The sequence below is a fragment of the Kryptolebias marmoratus genome, linkage group LG5 (genome assembly GCF_001649575.2).
Source record: "Kryptolebias marmoratus isolate JLee-2015 linkage group LG5, ASM164957v2, whole genome shotgun sequence".
Classification (NCBI taxonomy): Eukaryota; Metazoa; Chordata; class Actinopteri; order Cyprinodontiformes; family Rivulidae; genus Kryptolebias; species Kryptolebias marmoratus.
The window spans coordinates 7,044,134-7,058,425 of record NC_051434.1 but is presented as its reverse complement, the minus strand read 5'-3'; the positions used below and the strand labels follow the sequence as shown (position 1 = coordinate 7,058,425).

General features: G+C 42.0%; 1 protein-coding gene across 3 annotated transcripts in view; it reads left to right on the top strand.

Moving 5' to 3' along the window:
• The first annotated feature begins 253 nt into the window (after positions 1–253).
• The window catches only part of celf3a (cugbp, Elav-like family member 3a), a 31,028-nt gene continuing 16,989 nt past the window's right edge, over positions 254–14,292 (top strand). For 2 of the 3 annotated variants that reach the window (XM_017424759.3, XM_017424732.3), the window contains exons 1-3: positions 255–728; positions 1,452–1,604; positions 5,489–5,571. In XM_017424759.3, coding sequence (XP_017280248.1) covers positions 1,460–1,604; positions 5,489–5,571 — 228 coding nt within the window. In that variant the 5' untranslated portion in view covers positions 255–728; positions 1,452–1,459. Of the gene's footprint in view, positions 729–1,451; positions 1,605–5,488; positions 5,572–14,292 lie in introns of all 3 variants that reach the window. The other variant, XM_017424750.3, reaches the window with a different exon arrangement.

Sequence of the window (14,292 nt, the reverse complement as noted above, 5' to 3'; positions counted from 1 at the left end):
ACCTCCATGTCCTCTCTAACTGCATCCATATATGTCCTCTTTGTCAAAATACAATAAAAAAAACTGTATGGGATGTTAGTTGAATTCAGACGTGCAGAATATATTTTTTTTCTTTTCTTCGCCGGCCTGGTAATTTAGCGACGCTCCCTGGCGGCAGACATCACGGCTCAAACAGCTCGGGGGAGGGATGGAGCTGGAGATGGACAGGGGGGGAGACACCGGCTTACGACGTCAAAGGAGTACACACACACACACACTCGCACACACACACACACACTCACACACACACACACACACACACACTCACACACACACACACACAGGGAGAGGAGAGGACAGACTGCCAATTCCCCACGGTCCGCTGAAGGAAATATTCATCTGTCACAAGACTCTCAGTCTGCTTAGCCAAGCCAGGAGGAGATTTCATTAATTTTATTTTATTTTACAGATGCACACATATATTTGTTGCGTTTAGAAAACACGGAGCATCTGTCAGAGAAAGGAGTAGTGGAAAAAAACCGAGGAGCAGCTCCGTGGAAAACACGCTCATGCCGAATAAAGGACCGTCGCTGGATGTTAGTTGTGTTGTTTTAGGGGCCTAACTTGTCAGAGGATTCAGAGACAGATGAACTAACTGAGCTGTGATAAGAACTGAACAACAGCAGGGAGGAAGAAGAAGGCAGGAAGCCACAGATCGCACCGAGTCTCTACCACGACCAGCACCACAGGTAGGATGATAAAAAAAAAACCTTTGTGTTGTTTTTTTTCTTTTTTAATTTCATTTAATGTTTTTTTAATATATCTGACTCACGTGTGTAAAATGGGGGCTCAGACCATTGTTGTTGTCACGACGTCTTGACAAAGAGAGCTCAGGTCTCCAGCTGTGATGACTGACACATTGTCATGTTGGGGCTCAAACCACCAAATTCACAGCAAAACGGGGATTTTAGGCAACAAAAATGAACAAAAAAACTCGGATTTTTACAGCTCCTGGCTTTAATCAGAGCCCTGTTGAGCCATAATTACCCCTCACAGAGGGAATGTGAAAGTTTTCATCTTTTTCCTCCTTATTTTTCTATATAAATTCATGTTTTTTTGCTCTAACTTCTTGTTGACTTCACTTTAAGGCAAAATCCACGACAAAAAAAATTTGCAATTATTTTCACACCTTGCAACGCAACTGAGCCCCCTCCACAACAACTTCACCAGGATCTTGTTGTGGTTTTGAGTGCCACCGTGGTCGTTTTGGTCAAATCCTAACGACTTCCAGTGGAACATGAGCAGAAATCTACAGCGAAGCCACTGTTTTAGCCACCCAGTCCATCCCATCTGCACCTCCATCCCCAGCCTCCTGTTTGCACCTCCTGTTTGGTGTGAATCTAAGCCTGCAGGCTCCTGATCGCCTCCACTTTGTGTGAATGTGTGTGTGTGTGTGTTATTTGTCTCCTCAGACTTCTCAATGAAGGAGCCTGACGCAATCAAGCTCTTCATTGGGCAGATACCCCGAAACCTGGAGGAGAAGGACCTGAAGCCCATCTTCGAGCAGTTCGGCAAGATCTACGAGTTGACGGTGATAAAGGACAAATACACGGGGATGCACAAAGGTGAGCGCGGCGCTGGGGGGGAGGGGGGGGGCTGAAATGTTGACAGAAGCCACGGTCACGAGGTCCGCCTGGATAATCTCCATCCGTAAATGGATTTCCAGTAAAAATGATTTGTGTTAAACGACCCCTCATCGAGCTGTTGCCCCCCCACCCTCCATTGAGCATCTTTAAAGACCCACGTGAGACAAAACACCTAATATCCTATCGATCTAAAGGGGATATCTGACGCAGCTCTTTTAATTTTTAATCTTTAAATCACTTGTGGATGCTGTTCAGGAGCCTCGCGCTGGGAGGAAAAACATCCACTTCGCCTCTGAAAAACAAATACATTTTTTTTTCTGCCCAACTGACTGAACAAAAGATGTGTGCAGCCTGTTTTCTCATCAGCAGGAAATTTAAATTTGCTTTCCTGACTGAGGAGGAGAGAAATGGCATCAACCCCCCCCCCCCCACACCCCATCAAAGGCCAGTGCACATTAACCTTAGTCCATTTCCGATTTATTGCAGCAAATTACAAACCGTAGAATAATGTGGCTGAACACATAAAGTGAGTTTTAGTTTGGGTGGCCTCGGCGCTCACAGGTTCCTCCTCAAGGTGCTTTAATGTCAGAATGCTGAGTCAGCGTTTAACCTTTAGCTCTTTCTGGTTTCTGACGTTTTGACGATCACGCTGCCGGCTCGATCGGTTTCTGGAACTTTCAGACTTTTCAAAATGTTCAATTTTATTTCAAATAAAAGTAGGAATGCAGCGAGAGGCCTTCAGCTGTTTCAGCAGACTGGATCTGCTATTCTCTCTTTATGCTACGTTTAGCTTTTAGCTACTGTTCTGCCACTTTTGGCTACCATTCAGCTGCTTTTAGCTCTGAGACTTCTCTCTACTATTTTGCTAATTGTAGCTTTCGGCACCAGTTCAGCTCATTTTATATTTTAGCTACTGTTTTGATCATTTTAGCGTTTAGCAACAGTTTGCTGGTTTTAGCTTTTAGCTGTTGTTTTGCTAATTTTAGGTTTCAGTTACTGCTTGGCTCATTTTAGCTTTTAGTTACTGTTTTGCTAATTTAATTTTTTAGCTACTATTTTGCTGTTTTTAGCATTCAGCAACAGTTTGCTGGTTTTAGCTTTTAGCCACTGTTTGAAATTAGTTTTGGTTTTAGCTTCTGTTTTGCTAACTTAATATTTTAGCTAGCGTTTTGCTCAGTTTAGCTTTTAGCAACAGTTTGCTGGTTGTAGCTTTTAGCTACTGCTTTGGTAAGTTTTGCTTTTAGCTGCTGTTTTACTGTTTGTTTGGCTCATTTTAGCTTTTAGCTACTATCTTGCTCATTTTATCTTTAAGCAACATTTTGCTTGTTTTAGATTTTAGCTACTGCTTTAAATTATTTTAGCTATCAGCTACTCTTTTGCTAATTCTAGGGTTCAGTTACTGTTTTGCTCATTTATTATTTTAGCTACTCATCTGCTCGTTTTAGCTTTTAGCAACAGTTTGCTGGTTTTAGCTTTTAGCCACTATTTTGCTAAATCTAGCTTATAGATAGTTTTGCTAATTTAATCTTTTACCTACCGATTTATTATTTTTAGCTTTTAGAAATAGTTTGCTGGTTTTAACTTTTAGCTACTGCCTTGGTCATTTTTGCTTTTAGGTGCTGTTTTACGGTTTGGCTCATTTTAGCTTTTAGCTACTATTTTGCTCGTTTTATCTCTTAGCAACAGTTTGCTTTTAGGTAGTGTTTTGATTTATTTTTGCTTTTAGCTACTTTTGTTTTGCAAATTCGAGGTTTCAGTTACCGTTCTGCTAATTTTAGCAGCAGTTTGCTGGTTTTAGCTCCTGTTTTTTCTTTTTCAGCTCTCAGCAGGAGTTCTGCTAATTCTAGCTTTCTGCTGCTCTTCTGCTTGTTTTCTAAATGTAACAATCAGTAAAGTCACTCAGCTCTCACGCTGTCGCAAATGAAACAACTATTAAAATACTTTTAGCTGTTCAAACTCGGTTAACGAGGATTTCAGCTCTTTAGCCACAGAAAAATGTCCCCTAATTAAAATGTTTTTATTGGTCCCGATTAGTTCCGTTTTAGAGCAGCAGTTTCTCCTCTTCATCACACGGCTTCATCGCCTGCTTCTCATTTCTCAGAATAAAACTCTCCTGTGACAGATGGACTGAGGCCATCAGCCGAACGTTGATCCTTTCTGTCATTTCTAATGCAAATCTGAGCGCGGGAACAAAAAAACAAAAAACAAAAGGCTCCTAAACGTGGAGACGTACGGGCCAGGTGGTGTCAGCCTCCTAACACCTATAACACCTATTCTGCATACATCTCCATATTCATGATGAGAGGGAGCCTTAAAGGTTAATGAAGGCTTCTTCTCTCTCTTCTGTGGGCCTGCATACATTTAGTCGGAGTCGTCCTGTTGCTCCAAATATGAGGAGTGAGGAAATACGATACGCCTCACCTGAGCGGGCTGAGGCAAAGAGGGATATGTTTGTTGTTTTTTATTTGGGTTTTTTGTATTTAGGGGGAGAAAAAAGGACACGTTTCTGGACAGGAAAGCACCGATTGTGACCGGAATCAGACGATTTTCAGCCTCGACTGATGATCTGGCACTAATATAATCTGATTTATTTATTTTTTTGAGCTACGTTTCTGTAAAGGAAGTTAAGAAAAATCACAACAGGTGTAAAAAGCTGCTAAATTCGAGGAAAATGCATGTCGCCCGCCACCATCCGTGCCAAATATTTTAACTAAGAGCTTGCAGAATTTGGTAACACTCACAGAATGCGTTTGGTATGACTCTTAGCTACTACCACACCAAATTTCTGCTCAACATCTGTAAAAATATGTGCCAAGGCTGATTAGCTGTGGCGGCCATCTTGAATCTTGAGTCTCCAAAAGGCAATCAGCTGTAGATTCAGGGATTACTTCCTGAGAGTTTTATTAAAAGTCGTCAAGTTGTTCATGAGATGTTTTGCTAACAGACACACCGTTTTACATGATCGCCCGCCCTTCGTGGCAGAACGTCATAACTTGTTTCTGACTTTACTGCTTACTGACTTACTGATGAGTGTTTTTATTTAAACTACCAGCCGCTAATAAAACGGCGACATGTTTTAATTCTCTTTTTGTTTTGTTCGATGCAAAATAGCCAAAAAGGTTCAATAATAAGAAGCAGATTTATAAAATCAAGCCAGTCTGCAGTGTAATCTTGAGTATTTTATTGATAGATTTCCAAAATTAAAGAAGGAAGACCCTGAAACCTGTCAAAGTTTTACTGTTTTTGTTTTTGATTGTAACATGAACGCCGACTGATGTGACTTTTTTATGGCTGATGTCGATTTTTAGCATTCGTGACAACCAATAGCCATTACTTTTTTGATTTTTTTGGCCAAGATGTATGTTTTTATTTAACAAAATAAATCAACAACTGCTGAAGTCAGAGAACCGTATATTCAACAACCGTTAGAAGAACCTGTACGCCTAAAACTAACACAAAGACGAGCATTCTCGCTTAAAAAAAAAACTAAACTGTGGGCTACAGTCATCTGGTTGTAGCAGCTGCTGCTGCATCTTTATTTTCCTGCTCGGTCATTAAGCATCAACGAGCGCGGCTGATTGCTGATTTTTTAAAAAGTGGCGAAAATCAGCTGATTAAAATTGGTCTAATGTGTCTATCTCGACTGTAAAGGTTTTATTATGAACACCCAGTGACATTTTTGACACTTAAAAAATGTGGAAAAGTATATTTTTGTGCCCTTAATTAGAAATTGAAATGGGACAAAAAATTGTTGTTGACGGCTTTACAAAAATTGGAAATCGTAATCGGCTCGGGAAGCTATAATCGGTGCGTTTCTAACTCTTCATGCCTTTAACACGATGCTCCCCTTTATGTCTCTCCAGGATGCGCCTTCCTCACATATTGTGCACGTGAGTCCGCCCTCAAAGCCCAGAATGCACTGCACGAGCAGAAGACCCTACCGGGGGTAAGTGTGTCATTGTCTTGTCGAGTCCAGAGAGCAGGAATAACCATCCGAGCGCACGGCGCGGGCGCACGCGGGCGCCAGCGTGACACGCGGGCTCCGCTCCAGCCTGTAGCCGATGCGCTCCAGTAAAGGTCAGAGGCTGGCCCCGCCTCTTATGCTTCATATGTGATGCATCCAGACACATCCATCCAGTTCAGGCACGAGTCATCTTGCTTACATGTCACGGGTCGAGGGAGACGTCTGCCGGGCTCGCCGCCGGAGTGACTTTTCCAGCTCTTTATCTCGTCGATGTTTCTCTCCTTCTCTGCCCTCCTCCCGCCTCTCCCTCCGAATTCTAATCAAAGTTAAACCTAGCTTTATTAGCTCAGCCAGGCAGCAGGTGTGCTGCCAAATGACATTTCCAGAGCTAAATATGACATGACAGCCACGTCTCTATAATAACCGTCTATATGAGAGACAAAGCGACAAGGCAAGGAATTACTGAGACAGAGTGCGCTCCCAGAGTTGCTGCTGCTGCTTCCTCTTTTCCTAACAAGGCGTTACCCCCCGTTTCCCTTTTGGTTATTTTTGTTCAAATCCACGTCGTTCACTTCTTTTTTTTTTGTTTCCAACTCCTGAATGTAAGCTGAAGGCATGACGGTGGGTTTTGGTAGAAGAGAGAAAAGGGAAAATGTGCAAAGCGGGGCCAAAACTAAGACTTATTTTTCAGGATTGGGTCCTTTTTTTCTTTTTATCTTTTTTTTCTTTTGTGGAAATAACGAAATGTAGCTGAAACCAAAAAATTGAAAATCAAGATTATATGTAAATTATTTTTGTTCTGTTTTGGTTGCCTGAACAGTTTAATGCTAAAAATAATTAAAGTACATGAACGTCACTGAATGTATTTCAGGAGCTATGGACAATATTTAAGGTTTTTAGCTGAAAAATGGAAAAATCGCTGCTTTTCTTTGTCTTCTGTCGTAGCAAACAGTCGTTTAAATGTCATGTTTTAGCAGCACAAACTAAGAAATGCTGCACTTTTCACAATGAAAGTTTTTAGTTTCTGTTTATTTTTAGACACAGCAGTAAAACTGTCCTTAAAAGCTTTCACCGAAGCAGATTGGAGAAGCGTTATCGCATTCTGTGAAGCTTGAACTCACAAATATTTTATCTTTTTTTGTTATTTAAGTTTTAAAAGGATTTCTCAATCTTTTTCAAAGTGTGGAAATAAGTAAAGAAAAAAAAATTCAGAGAAAATTCAAACAAATACGATTTTATAAACCATCAGGGTTGTTCCCCAGGCTAAACAGGAAGCACTACAGCTAGCTGCTGCTGCTAGCTGCATACCGCTGTGTGTGCTCATGTGTATGTTACCAAAATGTAAATAATTTTAGTAAAACTTGCAGAAAGTAATCATCAGATGAACTGATTAAAATTAGGAGGCAACCCTAAAATGGCTGCCAGAGCTAACTGACCTCAACAAACAGAATAATGGCTATAATTTACAAACATTGAACTAAATTTTCATGCATTTGTAGCTGAGAGTCATTTACATCGGCGTGGGAGACGGCGGGTTGTTTGCGTCACTTCAGGGCCCTTTAAACGTGTTTGTAAAGAACTCAGAGTAAATAATCGTGTTTTTCCAAAGGTTTGTGAAACCGCTCTGAGGTTTTTTAGAGATCGATGTTTCAAGGTGGCGCTCTCCGAACGTCTCTGAGGACGTTAAACGGGTCAAAAACCTTTTAAACCGCTTTAAAAGAGCCAAACTAGCCCTTTAAGACAGAAACGTTGTGTTGAAGGGCCGGGCGGAGGCGATGGGGGGAGGCAGAGACAGCCTGCAATTAGGACGGCTGTAAAAAAAAAACCTCATTGTTAGCGTGACAGTAGTGTGACCCTTCTGACCTCTCATAGCAGGGCCGGGTGTCCATCCTAACCCCCCCCCAGCGCCTCCTCCTCACCACCTCTCACCTCCATAAGCCCTGTGGAACAAGCCNCCTCCTCGCCAAAGAAGGCAAAAAAGAACGAAAAGCGTCTTATTAGCTCCACACACGCCCACACGGACAAGATCTGCTTCCCACCCCTGCCACCAGCTGTGGTGTAATTGTCATGTAATTGCACCTGCGCTGCCAGAGAATAATTAACTTTGGCATCTCATGGCCAGGGCGATACAAAAGGAATAACATGATAGCAATTATGGGACCGAGAGGAGCGAGCCTAAATGAAAGCACACCTGAAAGCAGAAAAAATAAAAAAAAATAAAAAAAAGCTGAAAGATATCATTAACATTCAGCGCTGCTTTTTTTTTTTTCAAGCTTTTCTCAATTCTGGGTAGAAAGAGTCGCTCTTACAGCTCTTTTGTCTCAGCCAACAATGGGAAAGACGAAAGACGGAGAGAGAAAGAGATAGAAGTCAGGCGAGGAAGAGGAGGCGGAGGAGGAGGAGGAGGAGGAGGGGGGTGCAGATGGATGTATCAGAGTGGCACCTGGTCTTGTGTTTAATTTCAGGTGAGAGAGGCTGTCTCTAAGTGAGAAGAGGAAGAGGAGCGTCAAAGCTGAAGTGAGAGAGGAGGAGGGAGGGAAAAAAAGCAAATTCACTTTGAGTGCGGGAAATGGAGATTTGAGGGGAAAGGAGATTTTCTTCCCGAGCTCTAATCCACTCTGCTCCACCTGGACATCTTGTTCCTTCTTGTTATTCTGTCTCGGGTCGTTCGCGTGGCCCCCGGTCAGCAAACACGAGGCTCGTGGAGACAACAGCATCCACGTTACGCCGCGTTAAATCAGAGCCGGAGCAGGTATTTCACCAAACCCGGAGCCGAAGCGTATTTGCATAATTAACACGACCGAAAATGGATCAGCCCCTATTTTTACAACCCATTAACCTTTGCATTAACATTTGCAAATTGAAAAAAAATAAGAGACAAAATTCACCTCGTTCCTTTATTTCACGTTTCACATTTTCTGGGGTTTTGAACGTCGTTCAGAGAAAACCAGCTTCTTGATGGCACAGATTGATCTGGAAAATTTGTGATTAATCGGGTCGCCAAATGCCAGATTAAAGGGAAAGTCTGACACTTTGGGACGTAAGCTTGTTTGCCTTCGTGTAAAGAGTTAGATTAAAAGATCAGTAACAGTTTTGTGTGTCTGTTTGTCAAAAATGAGCCTGCGGCCAAAAAGCAGGATGACTTATCTCGCCACAAAGACTCTGGGTCTGCCTGAAAAAGTCAAAAACTTATCTCCTATTTGCCCTTTCCTAATTTTTTTTTGTATCGGTTTTGAAAACATCAAGCGATTAAGGAAAAAAAAAAATGTCAGGAGAAATTTGGCAAAAGGTCAGCGCCGTAACATTTTTACTGAGCTGCGATGTGAAGCTGCGGTTGTTCCCAAGTATTCAACAAAAAGTGCTTCAGCTGGTTCTTATTTTGTCCTGTTTCATCACAAGAGGCTTTATTAAACACATCATACGACTAAAACAAGACCTGCCGTATAATATCACTTCAAAATTAAAGGCATTGCATTCCTTATGCTGATTAGGAAGATTTTATACGAGTCGTTTTAACCTTTTGTGGGACGTAGTTGCTGCGTGAAAGCTGAGTCAGCATCACACTTCTGTTTCCTGTATTTTTTTTATTGTTCTTCATTATTTTTCCGTACGTTTTTTGCCGTCCAACTCCTCCTGCACACTTTGTGTTATTTTATTCAGCTCTTGCAGGATGCTTTTCAAGATATTTAACTTTATTTACAAAAAGGAAAAATCTAAATAAAATACAGTGAGATCTCTTCACATTCTTCAAAAACATTGTTATGTGATCTATTTCTGTCTTCCTTTCTATTTTAGCTACTCTTTTTCTACCTTTGGCTAATGTTTCTTTTAGCTAGTTGTTGCTACTTCCAGGTTTTAGCTTGCATTTTGCTTCTTTTAGCTACATTTTGCGACTTTTAGCTAATGTTTTGCTACTTGTAGCTAGCATTTTGTTACTTTTAGTTTTTAGCTAGTATTCTGCTACTCTTAGCTATCTTTTTTGCTGACTTGGCGCTTCATTTAGCATTTTCCTGCTTTTAGTTTTTAGCTACTATTTTTGCCACCTTGAAATGCGTTTCCTCCAATTTTCTTGAAGACACAATAATCCAGTTTTCGGTGCTTGAAGAGGCGATAAAAGAAGCTTCAAGGTTCCTTTTTTCTTAACATTTAAGAGGACCCAACCAGCTCTGATCAAATGGAAACACTTCTGGGTCATTTTACTCAATTTAAAAACCATAAAAACATATATTTGCTCTGTTTTTTCCTCAGGAAACTAAAGGAAACAGCTCTGTTCTTGCCAGGGCTCACACATACAAACATGGTTTTTTTTTGTTGTTTGTTTAGGCCAACGTGTAATAATGAGGCAATATTTGTTTTAAATTGGGCATCTGCATTTATTAGGAAGAAACTGGGAGTGTGTGTGTGTGTGTGTGTGTGTGTGTGTGTGTGTGTGTGTGTGTGTGCGTTTGTATTTGGCTGCGCAGCGGGGGGAAGGGTGGGCAGGTGTTCACACTAATGCAGTTTAATGAAGGGTGTGTGTCTTTGTGTGTGTTTGCTTTTGTGCGCACGTGTTTCCGTGGAGAGCGGAGACACAAACCTACGGGTGGAAAGGAAGGAAGTTTCGGGGGGGTGTGTGGGGGGGTTATTATTCGCTCTTCTCCTCCTCAGGTTCCTCCGTTCGCGGTCTGCGGCATGAACGCGTGAGAGGGTGAAGGCTGGGCTTCTGTGTTTAAAGCCGCCCGTGTGAGGGGGAAGAGCTTCCTCTGAGAGGAACATCTGACTAATCCTGACATTTACTCAGACATGGGGACTCAGACTGTGCAGACGGGGGGGGGGGTTATCAATAGTCAAGCCCAAAAAACTAAATATAGCCAAAGTTTTTCACGCAGGATATGAGATGGGAAGTTGTAAAGCAGAATTTGCAAACATCCGACTGTGAGCAGGAAGGCAAGAGGCCATAATGCTTTTGCCTGTTTGTAGTGTTAGCAAAATATCACCTGAACCACCGGGCGAATTGCAACGAAACTCCTAGATGTACATCTATAACTGATTAACCTTTAGTCACCCCAATTCAAGATGGCCCCCCACGGCTAATCAACACGAAAATGGCTGTAATTTAGCCAGTTTTGCAGATACTGAGCTAAAGCTGGCGTGGTAGTAGCCGAGAGTCATCCTCAACACGTTCCCTGAGCCCTTACAGTATCGCATATTTGTCAGGTTTGACCAAAACGGTTACAGCGCCGTCGATCTTAGAGTAAACCAATCAATAAATCAATCAGTTAACATTTATTTATAGAGAGGCGCAGAAAGGGCTTCAAGATACAAAAGTTAAAAACAATCAATAGAACGATGCAAAAAGGTATTAAAAGCCTGCCTGATTAAAAAGGTTTTAGGATTAGATCAGTGGCAGAGCGCAGGTCCTGAGGTGGACGGTCGTAAAGGGTGGAGGGTGGTTGGATTTCCTTCAAGGAATGCTTCGTTTTTATGATTAAACCAGATTAATGGCAATTTACGTTTCGCAAGACAAAAGTCGTGTTTCAGGCGTGCTAAAATCTGCTGTTATGATGTGAACATGTGGCCTGCAAGATGTCGTTTTGCTTATCTGACAGTCAGAGGAGAAATATATATATATATGGCGACGCCGGCGAGATACGGATGATTATGATGATAGCAATTAGCGCGAGTGTCTCCGCTTGATGGATCTGCATGGAGTTAAGTGTGCATTCACGCGTGGATTCATTTACATATGCATGCGTATCAGTGCTCGGCAGGGACGATGGCGGGGCTGACAACATACACACACACACACACACACACACACACACACAAAAAGGGCTCGTCCTCTGTACGTCACTCTGGGGCGACCGTAATGACGAATGCAGATTAGATCTAGAGGTGGTAAAAGGGTGTGAATCGGAGAGAAAATGGATAAATGAAGGAGGAGGGGAAGAAATGAATGAAAGTTTGAGATAATGAAGAGTGGTGGAGGTGCACTGAAGCGCTGTGTTTATCAGCTCAAATACAGACATCTGTTGCTGGGAATCGGTGTGTTTAAGGGGGTTGGGGGAATTGTCACGAAACTCATTAGGCTGTTTGAACTTTAAAGGCTCTAACAAACAGGAAAACACAGACAGAAGCCCAGTTAAAGGGGTAGCTCGGGTCTTTAGAAGCAGTGGGGAGATATGTGAACAATTAATATCTTACTTGTTGCTCGTAGCTCTTTGAGCAGAGTCAGTTTGGAGGAACTCAGATTGACAAACTGACAGCTAATCTTGGATTACTGGGAACAAGACGTCTTTAAACAGCTCCAATGTTAAAAATCACTTCATGTGAACATTTTTTTTAATATAAACCTTTTCACCATCCGAAATACTATTATATCCATGCAGGAAGTGGCATCAGAAGTGCTACAGCTAGCTGCTTCTGCCACTATCTTATGTAAATAATGAATCAAACTATTGCATCTTTTTTTGTAACAATGGTGCTTTTCCTTTTCCTTTTTCTTTTTTTGACACAACACCTACTGCCCAACCCCACCTCTGGCAAAAAGAAAAACAACTCTGAGGGTCTGTTCCTGCCCTTGTAGTTTATTTTGAAAGGATTATTAAGAGGAAAGCATGGTCACGGGTGACCTCAGCTTAACTGTCAGAATATGTGCTTACCCCCTCCATGTGGATCCACTGGACTGGTAAAAATGAAGGAATATAAAGATCCCCGGCTGGAAGAATTAGCAGCAGCTAAAACCTCAAATTCATTGAAGGAGTTTTCAGCTGCAGGATTTGTTGTGAGTAAAGGAAAGTTCAACCGTGTGGACACGGTCATTTTTCAGGCAAAACGCTCCTGAGTCATGGCGTCTGTGCTCGTTAAGGTGCGTCCTAAATTTGGACTGGGGGAGGGGTGTTTGAATATTCAGTGAAAAATGTAATAATTATCAAAAAAATGTATTTTTGCTAAAAATGCACATCAATACCATGCAGGGGTCTCCAATCCTGGTACTCGAGGGCCACCATCCTGCAGGTTTTCCTTGTTTCTCTGCTCCAACACACCTGATTCAGTGGTTAAATCACCTCTTCATGTTCTGCAGAAGCCTGTTAATCAGCCATTGATTCAAATCAGGTGTGTTGGAGCAGAGAAACAAGTAAAACCTGCAGGGTGAGGCCCTCGAGGACCAGGATTGGAGACCACTGCTTTCAGGTAACAGGAAACTGACTGCAATGCAAAAGTTTAATAAATAGCATTTGCATCAACCTTATAAAATATTTAGGATTGGAGTTGTTTTAAGACAGCAGCAATCCATTTTGGTCTTGGCACCACTTGGACTAGCCATTAGCTCACCAATCCAGTCATTATTAAACTTTATATTTATTTATTTATTTCTTCCAATACGCTTATATTAATTATTCCAGCTGTCAATCCTTGAGTCCTCTGTTTAACTATGAACTAATAAAAGTCACACCACTCTGATCTGAGGCTGTTCAAAAAGCTATCTGCAACAGGTAAGATGTTAATTGTTTATAACTCCACTTTGAACGAGCTGAACTATCCGTTTGGAGTGTGTAAGTTGTGATCCAATTTAATAATAAAAAGAAAAAAAGTAGTTCCTTTTCCTTTCGTGCTCCACTGACTCGAGTCAAACAACATTTGACATGAATATTTAACAGTCCGAAGATGAAAAACAATTGTTAGAAATGTAAGCTTTGATATTCGGTTCCTCCGCTTTGAGGGATTTCTGCTGGTTGTCTGACAAAACGGGCGAGTGTCACGAGCTGTCAGCTGCTTTAAAGTAATGAAAAGCAAAAAAACCTGGACAGGGCACCGAACCCTGTAGGGCCGGAGACGCCGCCGGGAAGCAGCTCTGACACGGACTTCTCGGTCATTGATTAAATATTATTGAACTGTAGCAGCGTTGTGCTGTCCTTCTCTTTGTGTTTGATCGATTCAGCGGCCGGCAGGAGAAGGTTGAGTTTGCGTCTGCTTTGTGTTGCTGCCTGCCCCCGTGTGTGTGTGTGTGTGTGTGTGAGCGTAAACATTAACAGGCTGCGTTTGTCATCGCCCGCCACCTGAAGGCGAAGGCTGAGCGGTAATGCTTTTTGTCTTTGTCTGTGTGTATCGTTAGCAAAATATCTCATGAACCACTGAGCAGATTTTCATCACAACTCTGGGATGAACTACTACGGAGTCAACCTAATTCAAGATGGCCGCCACAGCCAACTGTTAGAAAACACAAAAATGGCTATACATCAGCTAATTTTACCAACATATTTGATCAGTGATAGTGTTCTAGTAGCTGAGCATCGTCCCACTGGATTTAAATCTACAGCTGATTCGCTTTTGGAGTCAGCCCAAATTTAAGATGGCCGCCACAATTTATTAAAGCTTATTCTAGGTAACAATGGCAATAACTCAGTTTTAGTTAAAGAGCTAAAATCTGGCGTGGTAGTAGTTGAGAGCCATCCTCAGCATATTCTCTGAGAGGTAACAGAACCCATCTCTGCTTTGTTGCAGCTCTTTAAAAAAAAACTGTTATTGTCTTTATTTTTGGTCGTGAGTCCACCAGTTTCCACCTGTTTTTTTAATATTTTTTTTAATTAATTTTTTTTGTCTCTCTCTCGGGGGTTGAAAATTCACAAGCGTTAAGATTCACGTTCCCGACGAGGAGGCGGATGGAGACGAAGCGAGGAGGGAGGAAAAACCAGGAGCGGCGGCAGCAGCAGCAGAGATGGG